At 38.9% G+C, this 21618-nt stretch overlaps 1 protein-coding gene across 1 annotated transcript; it reads left to right on the forward strand.

Annotated features, from left to right (window-relative positions):
* Nucleotides 1–1769: 1769 nt before the first annotated feature.
* Nucleotides 1770–12385, forward strand: gpr37b (G protein-coupled receptor 37b). Its single transcript, XM_056245352.1, has 2 exons — nucleotides 1770–2814; nucleotides 11417–12385. Exons 1-2 carry the CDS (start codon nucleotides 1825–1827, stop codon nucleotides 12224–12226), a joined length of 1800 nt encoding a protein of 599 aa, XP_056101327.1. The 5' UTR covers nucleotides 1770–1824; the 3' UTR covers nucleotides 12227–12385.
* The last annotated feature ends 9233 nt before the right edge of the window (nucleotides 12386–21618 follow it).

Consider the following 21618-nt stretch of genomic DNA (forward strand, 5'->3'; position numbering starts at 1 on the left):
GCATTTCCACATGATGTTTTGCAAGGCAATGAAAGGCCCTCGGCTGTTTGCAAATGTTCTCCTCTGAGCCCACATTTCTGTCCAGTAGGAAACAAACCTGAAGCAAGTCGGTTCTTGCCCTTCCGCTCTGTTATTGTGACATTGCCACAGGCTGAGAAAACCTGTTTGAAATACCAATGAGCTTTCAGAAGTGATATGCTGTGACCCCAAAAAGTATTTATTCACTTCAGTCGCTCACATAGATGTGTGAATTTCATTGCACTTACATAACAAAGAGATCACAGCAAGTGGCCGAAGGCCTCTATTCAAAAGATTGATTCGAATGTTGTTGTTTGTATTTATATTAATATATTTTACTTATAAATCAACTTACACTTTATTTTAAGGAGTCCTTCTTACAGTGTAATTATACATTTAAGTACTGAGTAATATTAAAGGGTTAGTTCACCCAAACATTGTGATGATTTACTCGCCCTCAAGCCTTCCTAGGTGTTTATGACTTCATACGTTTTTTAATATGGATATTTTTCTTACAAAAATGCATTGTTTTGCTTCAGAAGGCCTTTGTTAAGCCCCCGAAGCCGTGTGGATTACATTATGAAGGATGGGTGTACTTCTTTGGCCTTCAAAATCATGTCCTCTTTTCACTGCCATTATAAAGCTTGGAAGAGCCAGGGCGTATTTGTATTTAACTCCGATTCTATTCGTCTAAAAGAAGAAAGTCATATAAACCTAGGATGGCTTGAAGGCGAGTAAATCATGGGATAATTTTCCTTTTTGTGTGAACTTTCCCTTTAATTAACAACATGTACTTACTATAGGGTCATGATTAGGTTTGGTTTAGGGTAAGTTGTTTGAAATTATGCATAATTTATAGTAATTACTATAGAAAGTACATGTAACCTAACCTGTAAAAAAAACCTTTTCTGTTTATGCTATAATCTTTACCCTTTTGTGTATATGTTCAGTGCATAGTATTTAGACAAAAAACGATGTCTTGTTTGGGTTATATACCACCAACAACATATTATATTGATATTTATATTGAAGTATTTAGCATAACAATGCACGTGTTGAATATTAAAAAGACAACGAATAGCCTACACTTTAAAGCCTATCACGATTATTTATTTTGTGAAAAAAATGTTGCCGTTTCACTTTCACTCTGTTACTGTGGCACAACGTTGTAATTTAACTCGTATAAGCCCGTGTTACATTCTAGACTGATCGGATTATGATTCTGTTGACATGCGTAATTACGCATGGTAATGAGTGTAGTGCGCACGGGCGGGGCGGGGTCGCTCCAGCTGCGGTGGTCCACGGGGCTGATGCTGATGGATCCGGCTTGACAGAACAAGGTTATCCACCAGGAGAGAGAGAGCCCGTCCATTTTCCTCATCAGCTTCTCACTCCGCACGCTCGCGCCACGGAGCGCGTCCCCGGGACTCCGCTTCTCCGCGCACGGCAGACTCCAGGTTGCCGCGCCCAACAGATCCCGGGATGCGACCGATTCCTGCAGCTGGCTGGGATGCAATGCGCCTCAGAAGCTGAAATAATGTCATTTGACGGGAATAACGCCTCGCTGTCACTTTGCTAAGACGAGGAACGCGACGGGAGAGTCTCGAGGAGCAGCTTTTCATTTGCCGCACATAACCGGAAAAGTCATTTGCATGGATCTAATTAGCCTTTCCCGATCATTCACGTGTGAACTTTTTCCTCTGACCATGTGAATCTGGGAGAGAAAAAAAGATATTGTGTTTTATATGCAATGCATCACATTAGAGTGTTTTTCTAACATCTTCAGCACACACTGACTCGTTGAAGATGCAGATGCTGCTTTTAAGAACGATCTTTGTCATTGCAGGATGTCCACATGTTTTGTTGCACGGAGAAACCCGTGATGCACACACCAAAGAAACAGGCAGGGTTACTCTTAGGAGCCTTCATGATCCGAAAGCCAGCGGCACACACCCTGCGAGGCATCGAGCCGCAGGTACACCTGCCTTTGACATCAAACACACTTCAGGAGACGACAGGAACTGGTCCTCGCATCTCTGGAGTGCAGGTAAACCAGCTTACCTAAAAAATCTCATGTCGGCCACAGATAGTGGCACAAACCTACATAAGCGCTTGCGGCGACATAAAAGGAAAAAGTTGAATGGTGAGATGCCTGCTACCATGGGAACAGCAGATGGACACAATAACTCTAAGCCATATTCAATGAGCAAGAGAGGAGACCGCGAGAGAAACCACAGACGCAAAAGAGGCACAAAGGAACACCACAAGAAAGCGTTTAAGAGGGGCCCGAATAAAAGCACTGCCTCTTTGACACCAGTGGAAAGTTATTATAACGCCCTGACGTCCTCTTTAGCCCTGTGGGAACCGATGCCCAAGCCTCAAGCCCTCACCTCCACAGATTTCCCATTTGATCTCACCAGATATGCCGAATTCCACACCCAACAGATCGACGACCCATGGGACGCCACGCCAATGACCCCTCCGTACGCCGAGGACGAGGAGAGCGAATTCTTCCCCAATCCTTTCTACCCCGTCACCAGCGAGACGTATGGGGCATATGCCATCACTATCGTTTCGCTCCTTATTTTTGCTGTCGGAGTAACGGGGAACGTAGCAATAATGTGTGTCGTGTGCCATAACTACTACATGAGGAGTATCTCAAATGCTCTTCTGGCTAACCTGGCCATCTGGGACTTTGCACTGCTCTTGTTTTGCCTGCCTCTCGTGGTGTTTCACCAACTCACAAAGACCTGGCTGTTGGGCCAGTTCACCTGTAAAGTCATACCATATATTGAGGTAATGCATTGTGTTCGTTCATATTTTGTGGTACAAGCTAAGAGAAGCATCAACACTTAGCTCATATCTATAGTAAACCTTTTACACTTTCTCACTTTTCAACCCAACATTTTTTATTTAATGTTGTTCCAAACATTTCCTTCTCTTGTGGGATACAGGATGAGATATGTATATATATATGTAAATAGGGCTAAATGTAAGATTTATCCATTTGAATTGCATATAATATTTCCATCCATTTGGATGATAAACAAACTAGTAAACTTAATGTGATGCATATTTCTCAGGAATACATCAATGAAACAGGTCTGCCCTGGAAAAACCATGGTATAGTTTATCAGCACCTATTTGCATGTATTTGATTTTATTTGAATCGTATTTTCAACATGCACTCATTCAAATGACTGGGAATCAGCATAAATCTGTTCACATTTACTACCGTTTGAGAGTGTAAGGTTTGCTTTTTTTGAGGTATTGTGACACTGTGGGTAATCCTGCCTCGTGTGGAGAGACGTCATGTAAAGAGCATCCACCCTGCCCTCGGGACACCTGCACTGACCTCTGTCACACTCCCGTCACACACACACACACACACACACACACTGTACGGCGCAAACACAACCTGAGATCTGCAGCCGTCCTCATCTGCTCGCCACACCCAGTCTCAGCTCACTGTACGATACACAAACCTCAAATCACTGACAAATCCAGATTATATTTCACACCAAAATCAAATAGAAATTGCATGCATAATGTAAAATGATTGAAGCCTTTATCATTGCAACAACATAAAAGGGGTTACAAAAATATAAAACATAAATTTACACTTTTTCTTTTTCTACAAATCACTTTTCTTATGAATGGTTGCAGATATTTTGTATAAGTTTGAATTAATGTGTTATTCTTAATGATTTTAATTCGATTTTTGTTTTGTTTTATAATACAGTAATTTGCACACTAATACAATTATTTTAAATTAAAATTAGCATTCATTTAATGCATAAAGGCAGTACGTTGCAGTAATAAGAACACGTTTTTTTTTTTTCACTTTATAATAATCAGATTTAACAAGTAAAATGACATGAAAACAAAACCATAACTCAAATCATCTTAATGTTCCTCAAAAGAGGCTTCGTTTTCTTTAATCAAAATATGTCTTATTTTTTTCTTTTGAATTTAGGGGTGAAATATGACATTCTTGATGGTTTAACGTGATCAGACGACTCGTGGACGAAAAACAAATGAAATCGTGATGCTCAATATGGCATCAATGGAGTTTACAAGATAACGATGTACTAAACCCTGAAGCGTTTTTCTGTTGTATTTTTTCGTGTACAAAAAAATCCTCGTTCACACGGATTCACGAAAACGACTAAAAATGCTGTATTATGCGATCCAGGCCAGAAGATGGCGATGTCACTTTTTAAAGAAACATGCGCATGACGTCACTGTTTCTGTAGTTTACACATAACAGTATTGTTTACAAAAACTTGCACTTTAAAAACTGTTTGCGTTTTCTGGCCCGCAAAATAAATATATTGTTGGCCGTATCAAAGTTTTCGGCCTTTCTCCATTCAAGCAGATTGGAGCTGTACTGTACTCTGCTAAGGGGCGAAACAAGATGGCCACCGACTTGCCTTGAAGACACTTTTGTGAGATTCACTCATCCGTTTGCCTTAGAGAGTGAGGCTGTGTGAGTAGCCATTGTGAATGTGAAGGCCGTAAGGGGGATGTTGAGACGTTCGTGTGTGTTTTGGGAGGGAGAGCGGTGCGAATGCGGTGTCCTGGTGGCACACGCTGCGTTCCTGCTGTGATTGTATGGGACAGGCAGCGAGGGCCTGGAGGCTCGGCCTGACAATGGAGAAGCTGAATGAAAACAAGCCTGTGTGTGTGTGTGTGCAGCTACTGTATGAATGCGTTTAGGCTAAGTGGTGAGTAAAGTCAGTCTTAAGAGCAGATTGTGAGCGAGTGCTCCACTGGGAGCAAACGCCTCCGGCTACATTACTCAGACCAATGTAGCACACACACACACACACACACACACACACGCATGCAAGCTTAAAGGTGCAGTCTGTAAGAATAATAGCTAGTGGTCGAAATAGGTACTGCAGTTCAAATTCAAAATATAGGAGATCGTCGTTTCCCCGCCTCCTCAGACTCGACACTCACACGGGTTGCCAGTTTGAGGAAACGTAACAGGAACGAGCGCAATTGACAATGAGAGCCGAGGAGTCTTACACACACTGTAAGTTGATTTATCCGCGTTTTAATATTCTCTCGTTCATAGAGATTTTTAGGTTGATACTGAGACTTTTTAGGTTGGGTAGAATCTGCAATCTCTGACTCAGTGTCTTTGCTGGCTGCAATATGATGTTTACTGGCACCCCGGGGTGTCTATTATATATTAGAATAGATAATATTATTCACTGCTATACTATTGGGTGAACTGGCAGTGGGCGGAGTCACACAGACCAAAACAAAAACAGACATTCCAACACCGAAAGCACATTTCAAAGGAAAATAACAGGCTGTAGAAGTGTTTTTCAGAGAACAAGTATGTGAAGGCGTGATTTGCGGGTGGGACGGGTGGGACATGTCCCCACCACTTTTTGCTTAGGTCGATATTGTCCCCACTACTTTTGAAACATCTCGCTGCGCGAATGTACCAATACAAATAAATGAAACATCTCCAGTTAACCAGCAGAGCATTCAATTTGTTCATTTGTTAAATAAGAGGCGATCTAGCGCTGACATTTTTTATTTTTTATTTAAAAATTTTATCAACGTTGCCACTGCGATCAGTGGCGCGGATACTGTGTTCTCTTGTGGCTCGCACACAGTCTTCACTCGGACGCGCTCTTCAATCCGTTGTGGAGACTCTCTATTCGTTCCAAAACAAAATATACACAAACGTGTCCCTGCCTGATATACAACAACTGATAAACATAATCGGTTTTGATGAGAAGAAAAACCCCTATACGAGTCCGAACCCTGGACCATATCTTCTGCCACTAGACCAGAATACACACTTCAAATTGTTGAATATACAGGTGAAACTCAAAAAATTAGAATATCGTGCAAAAGTTCATTTATTTCAGTAATTCAACTTAAAAGGTGCAACTAGACTCATTACATGCAAAGCGAGATTTGTCAAGCCTTTATTTGTTACAATTTTGATGATTATGGCTTACAGCTTATGAAAACCCCAAAGTCAAGATTAGAATATTGTGAAAAGGTTTTCATAAGCTGTAAGCCATAATTATCAAAATTATAACAAATAAAGGCTTGAAATATCTCACTTTGCATGTAATGAGTCTATATATTAGTTTCACCTTTTAAGTTGAATTACTGAAATAAAGAAATTTTTGCAAGATATTCAAATTTTTTGAGTTTCACCTGTATGCATTTAGTCTCGCCGTTAGCAACACACACACACACACACACACACACACACACACACACACACACACCTGTCCCACCCACTTTTAATAACAAAGTTACGCCACTGATGTGAACTCAGCATGTTTCCTCAATATCTGCAAACATATGGTATTTGTTTTCTTTAAGCTGGAAGTCTGCATCCTATAGCGGACGCTCTTCACAGTGACGTCCCCTCACTGCTTGTCTCCTGCAGGGTGTTTTCAGGTGTATATTGTGGAGTTCAAGAAGTTCAGCCGGTGGAGCTTGTGTGATCATTGAGCTTGTTTTATCAGAGGTCGGACATTTCTTCCTAGGAAAGGTCGAGGGAATGCGTGTCGGTGCAGTGTTTTAACTTGACTTGTGTTTTGACTGGCCTTTAGCTTTTTGGAGATTGCATCAGTCACAACATTTGCAGGATCCTCGTCTCGTTTGAGCAAACATGAGCGAGACGCATCTGACAGCTTTCTGGCACAATATTAAAAGTCACACAGAACACTTTAGCAACTGCATGCCAAGCCTTGCATGATGATGATGATGATGATGATGATGAGGAGAAGGAGGAGGAGGAGGATGATGATGATGATGATGAGGAGGAGGATGAGGAGGAGGATGATGATGATGATGATGAGGATGATGATGATGAGGAGGAGGATGATGATGAGGAGGATGATGATGATGATGAGGAGGAGGATGATGATGATGAGGAGGATGATGATGAGGAGCAGGATGATGATGAGGAGGAGGAGGATGATGATGATGAGGAGGAGGATGATGATGAGGAGGATGATGATGATGATGAGGAGCAGGATGATGATGAGGAGGAGGAGGATGATGATGAGGAGGATGATGAGGATGATGATGAGGAGGAGGAGGAGGAGGATGATGAGGAGGAGGAGGAGAATGAGGATTAGGGTGATGAGGAGGAGGAGGATGATGAGGAGGAGGAGGATGATGATGATGAGGATGAGGAGGATGATGATGAGGAGGAGGAGGATGATGATGATGAGGAGGAGGAGGAGGAGGAGGAGGAGGATGATGATGATGAGGAGGAGGAGGAGGATGAGGATGATGGTGATGATGATGATGATGATGATGAATTTTAGACAAGCAAACAGCACTTACACTTTCTCCAGATTTTATTTTGGAGATATGATGAGGAGGAGGAGGATGAGGAGGAGGATGAGGAGGAGGATGATGATGATGAGGAGGGGGATGATGATGAGGAGGAGGAGGAGGAGGAGGAGGATGATGATGAGGAGGAGGAGGATGAGGATGAGGAGGATGAGGATGAGGAGGAGGAGGATGAGGAGGAGGATGATGATGATGAGGAGGAGGATGAGGAGGAGGATGAGGATGATGATGATGATGATGAGGAGGATGATGAGGAGGAGGAGGATGAGGATGATGATGATGAGGAGGAGGATGAGGAGGAGGATGAGGATGATGATGATGATGATGATGAGGAGGATGATGAGGAGGAGGAGGATGATGATGATGATGATGAGGAGGATGATGAGGAGGAGGAGGATGAGGATGATGATGATGAGGAGGATGATGAGGAGGAGGAGGAGGAGGATGAGGATGAGGATGATGGTGATGATGATGATGATGATGATGATGATGATGATGAATTTTAGACAAGCAAACAGCACTTACACTTTCTCCAGATTTTATTTTGGAGATATTTTATTGTATTACTCTATTTTTATTTATTTTTTTCCTATCAATTCTCCAAACCATTTTTCTTATGACTGGAGGGTTGTAGGTATTTTATTTTATTAATGTATTAATTCATTAATTTATTTATTTATTTTATCCAAATCACTTTTCCTATGAAGGGTTGTAGATATTTAATTTATTTATTTTTGCATTTTATTTCCTCCAAATCGCTTTTCCTGTGAAGGGTTGCAGTTTTTTTTTTTTTTGTCCAAATTGCTTTTCCGCAGGTATTTTATTTTATTATTTTATTTAATTTATCCATCTGTTTATTCTCCAAACCTCTTGTCCTGCATAGGGTTGTATAGGTAATTATATTTTATTTCAGTTTATTTTATTGTTTGGCTTGTTCACTGGTTTTTGTTGGCTTTTAATTTTATTAGTAACCCACTTTGTGTTTGTGTTTGATCCAGGCTGTTGACTCCCATCCTAACGGCCTGAATTTATGTAGCTGAATATATCATATATAACACTATTACTGTAATAGCTTTTGTTTCGAGCTCGCTCATGCTTCAGTGCCGTCTCATTTGTCAATATGTGAGAATTATTGCCCTCGCTGCTGGCAGTGGCCCAGAAACGGCCTCCAGGCTGAAAGTAGCCGTTAAACCAGATTAATAACCAGCACCTCCATCCTTCTAGAAAGCCTCTTAATCAGAGAATTAATGAGGCGTTAGTAAAGCCCATCTCAGCCAACACCATCATCTCCTGCGGCTGAAACCTGTAAGCTAGAAGACGCCTGCGAATGTCAGGTCAGGGTCGAGATCCGGACTGTTTGCCAGAGCGTGAGGTGTGTGTGTGTGATTTACTTGAAGTCACATGACCATCACATGTGTGTCAAATCATGATGAAATCAATCAAACGGAGCCATTGCTCTTGTTAATGCTCTTGCAAGTTGTGCGACATAAGAAGAGTTTGATGTCATAGGAAGCTTTATGGGCAGATGAAACGCATGCAGTAGTTTGAACAATAAAATAAAATAAAATTAGCCTACAAACCTTCACAGGACAAGCAGACTGGAGAATTAACAGATGTAAAAAAAAAAAAAAAAAAATTAAATATAATAAAACATATGCAAACCTTCAAAGGAAAAGAGATTTGGAGAAATAGAATAAAATAAAAAATTAAATATAATAAAATATCTGCAAACCTTCAAAGGAAAAGCAATTAAATATAATAAAATATCTGCAAACCTTCAAAGGAAAAGCGATTTGGAGAAATATAATAAAATAATAAACTAAATATAATAAAATATCTGCAACCCTTCATATTAAAAGCGATTTGGAGAAATATAAAAAAAATAATAAATTAAATATAATAAAATATATGTAAACCTTCATAGGAAAAGAGATTTGGAGAAATAGAATAAAATAATAAATTAGATATAATAAAATATCTGCAAACCTTCATATGAAAAGTGATTTGGAGAAATAGAATAAAATAAAAAATTAAATATAATAAAATATCTGCAAACCTTCATAGGAAAAGCGATTTGGAGAAATATAAAAAAAAAAAGAATAAATTAAATATAATAAAATATATGTTAACCTTTAGGAAAAGCGATTTGGAGAAATATAATAATATAATAAATTAAATATAATAAAATATCTGCAACCCTTCATAGGAAAAGCGATTTGGAGAAATATATTAAAAATATTAAATAAAATTTTATAAAATATATGCAAACCTTCATAGGAAAAGCGATTTGGAGAAATAAAATACATAAATAAATTAATTAATGAATTGAATAAAATAAAATATCTGCAACCCTTCATAGGAAAAGCGATTTGGAGAAAATAAAATAAAAATATTTATTAATGAATTCATTAATAAAATATAATATCTGCAACCGAAAAGTGATTTGGAGAAATACAATTAAAAAATATTTTAATTTATTTTAATTTATTTAATTGGTGGTGGTGGTGGTGGGGGGGGATTCTTGTTTTTGTTGTTTCTTTCAGTCAGGAAGCATCCCTCTCTGACCTGCTGTTGAGAATAAGCTCATCCTACAGAGTAAACGGAAGATCGTTCAGTGATGGCGCAGGGTGGATGTGTTTCACACCTATGGAAGTAATGCAGCACCATTACAGCATCTTAACGGACACAATGCTCCATAATGGATTCTGAACACTGTGCTTTTTATCAAAATGATGACGCATCTAACCAGTGTGCCTTTGGAGATGAAGAAGGCGGTCTGGTTTTCATCGCGAGCGCGTTCCGCTAATTGTCTCCTCCTCGATGCTGATGTGCCTGATTGCTCTGTAATTATGATAATGAAGACAAACACTTAGTTGCCTCTTTCACTTGTGTTTGTATGATCCGCTGGGATGCAGTTGCGAGAACGTGGCCAAGAATCTCTCCAGTCGTCTGCTGTTCATTGCTGTTGTTTCTTTTGTGTCGCCTCGGTAAATACTCTTTCACATCATCCAATTTATTGTGGCAATATTCACGGCGAATGCCCCGTTTGACAGTGGGAAGTGTGCGTTCAGAGGGTTTCAGGGCCGTTCTCTGTGCCGTGTGAATGAACGGCTCGGCTTGTCTGTCACGATAACACAGCAGAAGTCTGGAAATGTGAGAGCTGTTCTCGTTTTGCAATCCAGCTTTTATGCCGAACGACTAATAAGGAGACAGTTTCCAGCTGTAGGACTGAGTTCAGAGAGTTGCCAGACGATATTCAGACTTCCTTTTCAAGCAGTTTGTTTACGCCGCTGGCCTTACACACCTACTGACATGTAATGTAGCATCACACAAACAGGGCTGAAGTGATGGCAACATTTTAACAGCTGATATACCAGTCAAATGTAATATTGATCTCGGTGGCATTCCTGAAAATCAAAAATGAATTAATACATTCCTTTAAAAAAAAAGAAAATAAATGTTATCAATTAATCCCATTTTATCGCATATTAATTAAATTGAAACAATGTTAATGGAAATAAATCAATTCAACTCTTTTATATATTATTTATTTAATTTTTAAAAAATCTGAATTTTTATTTCAATTAATTTTTAAAAAATTATGTAGCCTACATGTATAGAAAAACATAAACGAAGGACTGTTTTCCATTATTTAAAGTTTAAATAAACAAACGTTAACTTGGTTAAATTGAAACGGTGTATATATAAATGAGTTAAATACAATTTTAAAAAGGCATTAAGCATTTTAATTTTTCAGACTTTTGAATTCATTTAAATTTATTAAATATATTAAATGGATAGTTAACCCAAAAGTTGTAATTCTGTCATCATTTATTTACCCTCATGTGTTTCCAAACCTGTATGAGTTTCTTTCATCTGTTGAACACAAAAGAAGATATTTTGAAGAATGTTGATGGACTCCATTGACTTCCATAGTCTTTTTTTTTTTTACATCTTTTAATTAATACATTTGAATGAATTAGGCTAATTTCTATATTGTCAACAGCACATTTAATGAGCCATCCGTGTTTGTGTTCTTGTATTTCCCCAGGTGGCGTCTCTCGGCGTGACCACCTTCACGCTCTGCGCTCTGTGCATCGACCGCTTCCGCGCCGCAACCAACGTCCAGATGTACTACGAGATGATCGAGAACTGCACCTCCACCGCCGCCAAACTAGCCGTCATCTGGATCGGCGCGTTACTCCTCGCCCTCCCCGAGCTCCTGATTCGCCAGCTGGTGTCGGAAAACGGCGACGGCGCGTTAGCATCAGAGCGCTGCCTAATCCGTATCTCCACTTCCCTCCCCGATACGCTATACGTTCTCGGCTTGACGTACGAAGGCGCGCGTTTGTGGTGGTGTTTCGGCTGCTACTTCTGCCTGCCGACGCTCTTCACCATCGGGAGTTCGGTTGCGACGGCCCGACGGATCCGACGTGCCGAGCGCGGCTGCGCAAGAGGCAACAAGAAGCAAATCCGATTGGAAAGCCAAATGAACTGCACCGTCGTGGCGCTAGCCATCGTGTACGGGGCGTGTGTGGTGCCGGAGAACGTGTGCAACATGGTTTCGGCGTACATGGCGGCCGGGGTCCCGCAGAGCACCATGGCTCTGTTGCACTTGATCAGTCAGTTGCTGCTGTTCTTACGGGCCGCCGTGACGCCGGTCCTGTTGCTCTGCTTGTGCCGACCCTTCGGACGGGCTTTCCTCGAGTGTTGCTGTTTCTGCTGTGGGATCTCGACACACTCCTCGGCCACCGCGAGCGACGACAACGAGCACGAGTGCACGACTGAACTGGAGCTGTCGCCGTTCAGCACGATCCGCCGAGAGATGTCCAACTACACCGCGACTGGATCCCACTGTTGAGTCCGACACCCTGTTCAACACAACCAGGGGCGCCGCTAGCAAGTTTAGGCCCTGTGAAAATTAGGGCTGCACGATAATCGCAATTAGCATGAAACCGATTTGGCTTATCGCGATTTTTAAATCATTATTTGTTATGTGCAGCTTGTCAGTGAAGCACGGCTCTGTAAACGCGGCTCCGTCTGAAAGCGTTTCTTATAACGTGCGTTTGAAAAAGCAACACGCGTCAAACATGAGAAGCATTTATGAACCTCTTGTCCAACAAAAGACAACATTTAATAACATGATTTTACTCCAAACTCACTTCATAACGACAGTTGAGCATCTTTCTGTGAGATGATGTGCTTCTTACACAGAATAAGGCAGTCGTGTGTTTATTATTCATGTTTAATCAAAGCGTTTCAATCTTCTGTTTATTCAGTTACAGCGATGATGCGCGATAGGGGTTTCCTGGAATGATGTGTGTTATCGTACTTCTGCGGCGGGGCATATTTGGCGTGTGTGTGTGTGTGTGTGTGAGACACCCTCTGGCTTTTACTACTGAGCATTTACTACTGATAACAGTCGCGCCGCACTGACAAGCTGCGCATTAAATAATCGCAGCCTTTGCCAAATCGCTTGCGGTTTAATTCCGATTAATCGTGCAGCCCTAATAATAATAATTTGTTACATTTATATAGCGCTTTTCTGGGTACTCAAAGCTTTACTCCTCAAACACCACCAATGTGACGCACCACCTGGATGATGCAACGGCAGCCATTTTGTGCCAGAACGCCCACCACACACCAGAGTGATTAAGCCAATCATTACACTCTAAAAAATGCAGGGTTGTTTTAACCCAAATTTGGGTCAAATATGAACAAACCCAACTGTTGGGTTAAACATTCAACCCAACGACTGGGGTTGTCCATTTTCAAACCAAATTTGGGTTAAAACAACCCTGCATTTTTTAGAGTGTATATATGGGGATGATTAGGAGGCCATGATGGACAGAGTCCAATGGGCATATTTGGCCTGGATGTCGGGGTTACACTCTTACTATTTTTCCGAAGAACATCCTTGGATTTTTAATGACCACAGAGAGTCAGGACCTCGGTTTAAAGTCTCATCCGAAGGACGGGGCTCTTTGACGGTATAGTGTCCCCATCACTCTACAGGGGCGTTATAATGAGCACCCCCTGCTGGCCTGAATAACACCTCTTCCAGAAACCCTGCTTAGCTTCAGTGGGCGACCAGTCTTGGGCTACTGGGTGACATGGCTCCTGGACAATATGAGGTTCCTATATCGCACCCACTCCATTAATAAAATCAATCTCTTTGGGGCTCCAAAAGCGTGTGGGCCCTTAACATCGTCCTAACTTTCACCCCCTTAGCGGCGCCTCTGACCACAAGCACATGTTTTTGTCTCACCTGTGTAAATACTGTGACCACGACCACGTTGCTCTTTTAAAGAAAGTCATGTAGACTGAAAGTTATGTAATTACTTTTTTTTCTTTTTTTTTTTATAATTGTCCTTAATATATATATATATATATATATATATATAAATATATATACACTGAACTAGTGACTGCTTTAATTTTGCAGTTTGTTTGCACTGCCAACCACTTTAGCTTTCTCTCTCCGCTCTGTTTTCACACTACACCGTGTCTACACTGGAAGCCGTCGACCGTGAGTTGCACTAAAAGCGTCGATCACGAACCACAGACAGACCAATCACGCGCACGCTTGAGGGTAGACGCAAAGTGACGTTAAATCAATCTACAGAATGTAAAACACTATTTTATTTTTAACAAAAATCCATCTTTTTATCATTTTTATTATTTATTTGAATTTTGAAATTTTTGAATTTTTAAACATTTTAAACGGTAAACATTACATTTATTTCTTTTTAGTGACTTTACCTAGTTTATTTGCATTTCATGTTACTGCCAAAAGTTATTTAAATTTGTAACGAATTAAGGAAATTCATAGCAAAAAAAAAACACATTTGATATTGTTAATAAAATATTTATAAGTGGAAAATACTGGGTTTCCACAACTTTTGACAAATGAATTACAATTATTTTACACTAATTTATAATTGTATCAATTTGAACAAAAATGCTACTTTTATTTTTGCCAACTTTACTTTTATATTATTTTAATACATTTATTTTATTTAGTTTTAATTACTTTTTTTAATATATTTTTTTTATTTTCATAAAAAAAATCCATTGGTAAAAAAAACAAATAGGTTATTTGTATTTCACATAACTGCCAAAAGTTATTTAAATATGTGATGAATTAATGAAATTCATAGCGCAAAAAAAAAAAAAAAAAGTTGTCAAAGTTTTGACAAATGCAATTTTACAGTAATTTACCATTTTAACATAAACATGTTTTAAACAATTTAAAGTTGTGCATCACTATAAATAATTCTATTCACTATTGGACTTTTTAAGATTTGACCTGAAAATCACAGATCTTTATAGATTTTCCATGAAAATAAGGAACGCTCTGCTAAAGTTCAGATAGTTCGCTTGATTTAAGGGATCTGTCTCGTTCTGCCGCGTCGAGCGCGTCCGGTGTCGTCACGGTGTTCCTGTCGCACGGTGAGTTTCTGCATTTATTGAAAGTAACATTTCTCTAATGTTTGTAAATGGCTGTGTGTTGCGTGCCGTGACCTTTCTCTTGATGAAGGTGATTCTTGTGAATCGTTCTTGAAGTCTGTATAGAGCAGATGTGTGGGTAACGATCTGTATGTGTCTTACACCTGTGAACACCCACACCATGCTCGTTCTAGTTAACGGTTTCTAAACGTTTTTATATAACCAAAACGAAATGTCTCTTTAATAAACGGAAAACGTTTGCTAGAAGGATGGCAAACTGATCAATTAAAATGCCAGTGTGGTTGCGTGCATTTCTTTTGTAGCCTGTGCTCATTCTGAACTGGCTTTTGTGTTTCCAGGAAGATAATTCTGAATACAAACAGTGTTTTGCTTGACTAAAGTCTCCAACATGTTCCTCTAAGCAGTCACACTGGTTTCCCCGTGCATTATTCAAGGCCCGCCGCACACATCCGTCCCCTCATGTGTCTGAGGAATTGTTTATCCACATAAAAGCATTAGCTGTCAGGCTGCACATTGAACAGGCCCAGATGAGATCTTACTCAGAGCTGGTCTTTTGTATTTCAAATGCATTTGAGGTGTCAGATACGGAGCAAGCTGCTATTTTGGGGACGTTTCGTGGGTAGATAGTGACAGACAGCAACGATTTACATATGAAAATGTTTCACTAGAAATGACACGCTTTGATTATTTTAAAAATGTTCACCTACTCATGTTATATCTCAATCGTGCCTGTTTCTGGAGAGCTTTGAACATTTGCACGTCTTGCTAAAACGGATGAATCTCACAAAAATCATGGGTCACAGTCGGCCCCCGAAACCAAGATCAAAAACAAATGATTTTGCATATAAAGTGAGGCCTATTTTTGGACCATTTAGATTTTTTTGCAGAACATTTCCCTTCAAATGCTCATTAATGCAATGTGTGTATTGTCTTACTTTTCTGTCTTTTTGTTTGTTTGATTTTGATTCTCATTCTCAATAGTGTTTTTAATTACTGGACTACAGGACAAAACAATGTAATCCAATGATCTTTTTATTTAAATCAGCATAAATTAAAGCTATGTGCCACCAGCATCACCAAATGGATTTTAAACCAATAGAATTTAGGACCAGCTTCTATCATTGGTCGAACAAACAGATAGTCTCACGCCATTGGCTGAGCCAGTGTTCCAGTGTCAGTCTGGTCAAGATGCTCAAAGAAACAACCACTTGTTTATTGAATTTGATTTGAAATCAAACAACAAATGATTTAAGCAATTTCCTGTGGTAAAATATAGCCTCGTTCAAACTGTCCGTTGAAATCCAATTTTTGTGCATATCCGATTGAAATGACCATGGTATCAGCGGCGGGATAATCCACGGATAGCTGTGCATTTAATGCCCGACGTGAAGTGTGAAGAGTTTACTTGTTTAATTAAAAGGCACCAGAATACATGAAATGGCATTTAGTCCAGTAACAGTTTTCTGGGGGGGGACCCACCCACTTTTTTTTTTTTTTTTGCTTCCGACGCCAATGACAGAAGGGGTTGAAATTGGACAAAAGAGACTGATTCGATCCGATCAACCAAACGCATATTAATACCAGGTGTAAACAGGGCCAAAATGTCCTTTGTTCACAGATTTCTGTCTTCTGATCAGATGAACTTGTCGCGACTCGTCCACAGTGGAGACTGATCTGCCATATTTCACTGGTAATTGTCCAGGAACAGCATGACGTCTATCATTACAGTGTCTCCATCAAACCCCCCTGCCCCGCAGAAGCCATTGGCTATTGTATAACCCCATTATCCGGGAGTCCTGGTCTCCTTCAGACGGTCCAATAATAACAGCTGCAACAAAGCAAGTTATAAGAAAGATGTGTGCCGTTTTCTTCCAGGGCTCCTTATGGCTTTAAACCAGCCCTGTCTGAGAGGAACAGGTGTGTTTTGTCTATTTTAATGAGGTTTTTGAGAAACTGCCAGGAATGAGACCTTGTTAGGTTGCAGTGGATGTCTGCAGTCGTCTTCGTGTTCATGGTAATGTGTTCGGCCGGGGCTGAGAGCAAAGCACACGTACTCAGGCGGAAACAGCTCTTCTCTTCCCATCACTGTCAAGACAGTGCTGTATCTCAAACAGAATCGCCTCTTATTATATTCTCTTTTGTATTCTGTGAGCACCTGCCTATTGTCAATAAGTTATTTAAATGATTTTTTTCATTTACATTTGGCTGATGCATTCCAGACGGATGGCCTTGCTAGCGATGTACTCATAAAACAAGTCAAGTTTTATCAAACGGCATCGTTGCATACAAAGACAATATACTCGATCTGTTTGTAACAATGAACAAAAAGGGTTTTTACAGTTATGAACTTTAAATGTTGCAATGGATTAAACATACATAAAATAAACGAGGAGGAAAAAGGCAAAATATAGCCACAATATTCAAACACTTTGTGTAATAAGACTATAGTGTGAGATAATCACTTACTAAACAAAACTTAAACAAAAACAGATTCAGTATTCCTCAAAATAAACAAAAACAGTGAAACAATCTCAGAATAATGCAAACCTCCAATAATAAATGTTAAATTACACAAGTATACTTTATGTACTTAATCTCACTTTATTAACCGGTGTCTTTGTTGCTGAGCTTCGATGATCCAATTCAACAAAACTAATAAGCAAAAATGACTTCAGATAAACATCACATTTGGTTTTCACTATTTTGCGACAGTAATAGTGTTGAACTTTCTTCTCCTGCGCCCTCTTCTGATGAACAGCTGAAGGTTTGTTTGAGTTGCGCCCTCTACTGTACAGGCGTGAATTTGCATTTCCTTCAGCCTGAGGTTTATTCATTTATCTTTTGGTGTGAAGGCCTTTACAGTTAAATATATATATATAAATGTATATATATATATATATATATAATATATATATATATATATATATATATATATATATATATATATATATATTAATAAAAACAAACAAACATACAAACCCATGTCCGGGTGAGAATAGTAACGTATAAAAGTATAAAGTATAACGTATAAAATAGTAACGAGCAAAAGTAACGTAACACATAAAAAGTAACACAATTAGTATATATATATATTGTAACGCATTAGTTTTAAAAGTAACTTTTCCCAACACTGGCTATTTTAGTATTATTTATATTTAGATCTGTTTTATTTTAATACGTTCCATTTTAGTCATTTTGTTATGTGCCTAATTTTTGTTCGTTTTTCCATCTAATATTTATATTTTAAATTATTTCAACTTAATTTCAATTACTGGAAATAATTTTATAATAGTTTTTGTTTAAAAAAATAACAGCACTGTGCCTATAGTAGAGGATTATTTAGACACATAATAAAATAACGTATTTTTGTATGGAAGAATTAATAAGTGCTTTAAAATGCTGAACATTTCTGCTGTTAAACAATCACAATGGTCTCATTCTATTGCAGGGCCTTTATTGTAAACATGATTTTTTTTTTTTTTTTTTTTTCTTATTTAACCCTAAGTCTAACCCTAACCCTAACCTAACCCTAACATAAGCTTTAATTTTGGACATCCGGTTGTTTAATAGCCCACATTTCATAGGACATGAAGCTCTCCACCACTGATCAGGAATCATTCATAAACCTTTATAGACATATTCAAAGCCATTTTTAAAGACCAGAAACTCTAGTGTCCAGTGAGAAAATGCACAATTCAACAGCACAAATGAATAATTGTTGAAGTGAAAGAAATAGCGGGATTGAATATTTCACAGATTCCACGGATGTGTGGGTTCTGGCATGTGGAGGAGGGAGCCAGTTTCTCTATGTTTATTTATAAGAGCTCACACAGGATCTGATCCAATGAACTGAAACCTCCACAATGTCTGTGAATGTGCTAAAGACACTTGGCGCTATATAGTTTGTAAGAAACTTTCTTGGTGTCTCAAAGAGATACGCATGCATGCCAAATGTCATGAAAGACATTTTTCTCTCTCTTTATTCCTCTGATATATGGTTTGCTGCATTCTGGTTCAGTTTGTGTTGTAGTGACCATATGAAAGTCATCCTGAGGGAACGAGTGACTCTTCTTTTCTGATTCCCTTCATTTCTGGGTCAGTGCTGGATCTGAATGCTTGAATGAGTGCAGAGCAGTCTGAGTTTAAGAGCCTTCACTGTTTCCGCTGGAATAGGTGGAATGAAAAATGCAGTAGTCGTCCTTCACAAGCCATTTTTCTCCTCCATGGCTCATCTAGGTTAATGAGGATGTTGGTTGACGGCGGGTCTAGTTTATGCCATTCCCTCCCTCCTCATCTTGGAGGATGAATTCATGGGCGTTCTCCTCTCATTGATTCTTTGCTGATTAGTTGATGCTTTTTTATTGTTCGAATGGCCCATTGCCATTCACCTCTAGCCATGGTTTTTGGCACAATTCAGCGTCACGAAGAGCCAACACCTTTCTCTAATGGCTGGAGATGCGGATTAAAGAGATAGTAGAGGCCATGATGCTTGTTCTTCTGCCAAGTTCTCCAGCACATTGAATAAAACAATCTTAATATAAAACCTGCTGTACAAAAGCAGAATATTTTCCCAGATAAAAAGGAGATGATCAACTAGTTATGTCATACTGCAAGCAAGAATAAAAATGCTCTTTGAAAGTGTGTAAATGAAAACGGACATGAAAATGTACTTCTAACTAGTAGGAACAACCAAATAACATTTATATTAAGGTACACAGTGTTAAAATAGCACTCCTCAGAGTTTACTTGAGTCCACACTGAGGCAGTAAGTTAATGATATAATTAAGGGATTCATTGAGTGATGATTAAGCATTAGTGATGAACACCTGCTGTTAACAAGGAGAATCACTGAAGGAAAGAGTCACCATTATGGTGATCAGTGTTTGCTTTAGTTGACCCCTTGACTATTTGACATTAGTTTTTCTCTGGCTGCTTTAACTCTGTGTTTATAAATTATGACTTAATTATCTCATTAGCTTTCACACTCTTGAGTGTGGACTCAAATAAACTATGAGGAGAGTTAATTTAACACTGGGGTTTTTGCTGTGCAGGAGAATTATTAAATCAGAAATATTAAATTATTGTCCAAATTAGTGAACACGATATACTGATTCACGACCTAGGGACGAACCCAATGTTTTTGCCCATGACTATGGGATGACAGAATGTGTTTCACATTGATGACAGCAATGTGAAAACGGAAAGCTTTAGATTTAAACCAACTGTATCCTGTAGATTAGTTAGACATCTGTGCATGGCTTGACTATGTGACGTTTATAATACCCTGATGCCTATTCTTGTCTTTGGCTCTTAAGTGTGCTTCTGTTGTTTGTGAAGCAGGTGCCAGTTTGTCTTGTGATCTTCCAGGCTTCTGCGTTCCCGTGGAGTGTGTGAGGATTAGGGCGTGTGCCGTGTCGTTCCTCTCTGTCGGATACGACTCCATCACCGCAGGCCCTCCCTCCTCACGGCTCTTTGCTGGGAAAGGTTGGGATAATCAGACTCTGGATGACTCCTGAGGAAACACCTGCTGCTCTCTCTTTAATTGAGGATCTCTAATGAGCAGTGGGAGATGTGGGTGGGGTCTCGATCGACACACTCCCTGCACTGGAGGTCACGGTGTTCGGTTTCAGCCTCGGTTTGTGTTGTGTGTTTGAATTAGTTATGTTCGTGATATGATGTTGATCATTCAATATTAATTAGATTTTTATATGTTCTGAGGAAATTGTAACTTGCCTTTGCACTTGCTTGCTTGGTTTTTTTTTTGTGCTTTTCTAAAATATTTTAAAGGATTTGTTGTGCCCATTATTAATTCAAGTAGAGCATTAGCACATCCCTCCTCAACCAGCTGTGCGTTTGAGGCATATCAACAGCAAAAAAAGCTGTTTATACTGCAAAAAATGATAGTCTTACTCAGTATTTTTGTCGTTTTCCAGTACAAATCTAAACTTTTCTACATAAAGATGCATTGACCTGAAAAGCAAAAAATTACATAAGATATTAAATTGTTTTCTGGACACATTTTTTTTTAAATCATAAAATCATTTTGATCCATTTTTCAGAAAATAAGATTAGTCATTTTGCTTCTCAAATAAAAGAATCTTGATTTTTAAGAATGTTTAGATATTTTTAAGTACTTTCTACACCAATTCCACATTCAATTCAATGTGTTTCTTGCCATTTCTTTTTTACAGTGCCATTTGTGAAATTTACTAGCAATTGCTGATTGAAAATTGCCTTAGTCATTTTCAGTGTATTGGAAAAACAAGACAAAAATATTAAGTTACAAAATATTTTTGTTGCAGTGGAATAGTTTTGAGTTCAATGGTTGAAATTTGCATTCGGCAGACATTTTTATCCATTGCATTGTATTTTATGTAGCCCCTAAAGGGACATGGTGATGGAAAAGAGTCAAAAGGGGTAATTAAATGTAACAAATCACCATCATCATCAACGTTTATTGGAAAATTCAACAACATTTTATCAAACTTTGATAATTTCCTTAATCTTTTAAACAACTGAGAAGATAGTGATCAAACTATATTTTATAAAAAATCCCCTGTTAAGTTTATAATGTATATTACATCAGCATTTGAGTCAAATTGGACGACTACAGGGGCTCATCTCAAGATCACTCATTTAACATTTCATCTATGGCTAAAATCAGTTCTTTGCGGAAAAAAAATCCAAAGTTTCTCGGATGAACGCAAAAGATTTTTCATCAGATCACATCTCCATGTCTCTTTGGGCCTCCGTAGCATTTAAGATATACACTCTGTTAGTTCA

Source organism: Rhinichthys klamathensis, unplaced genomic scaffold, assembly GCF_029890125.1.
Source record: "Rhinichthys klamathensis goyatoka isolate OS25496 unplaced genomic scaffold, OSU_Roscu_1.1 h1tg000029l_1, whole genome shotgun sequence".
Lineage (NCBI taxonomy): Eukaryota > Metazoa > Chordata > Actinopteri > Cypriniformes > Leuciscidae > Rhinichthys > Rhinichthys klamathensis.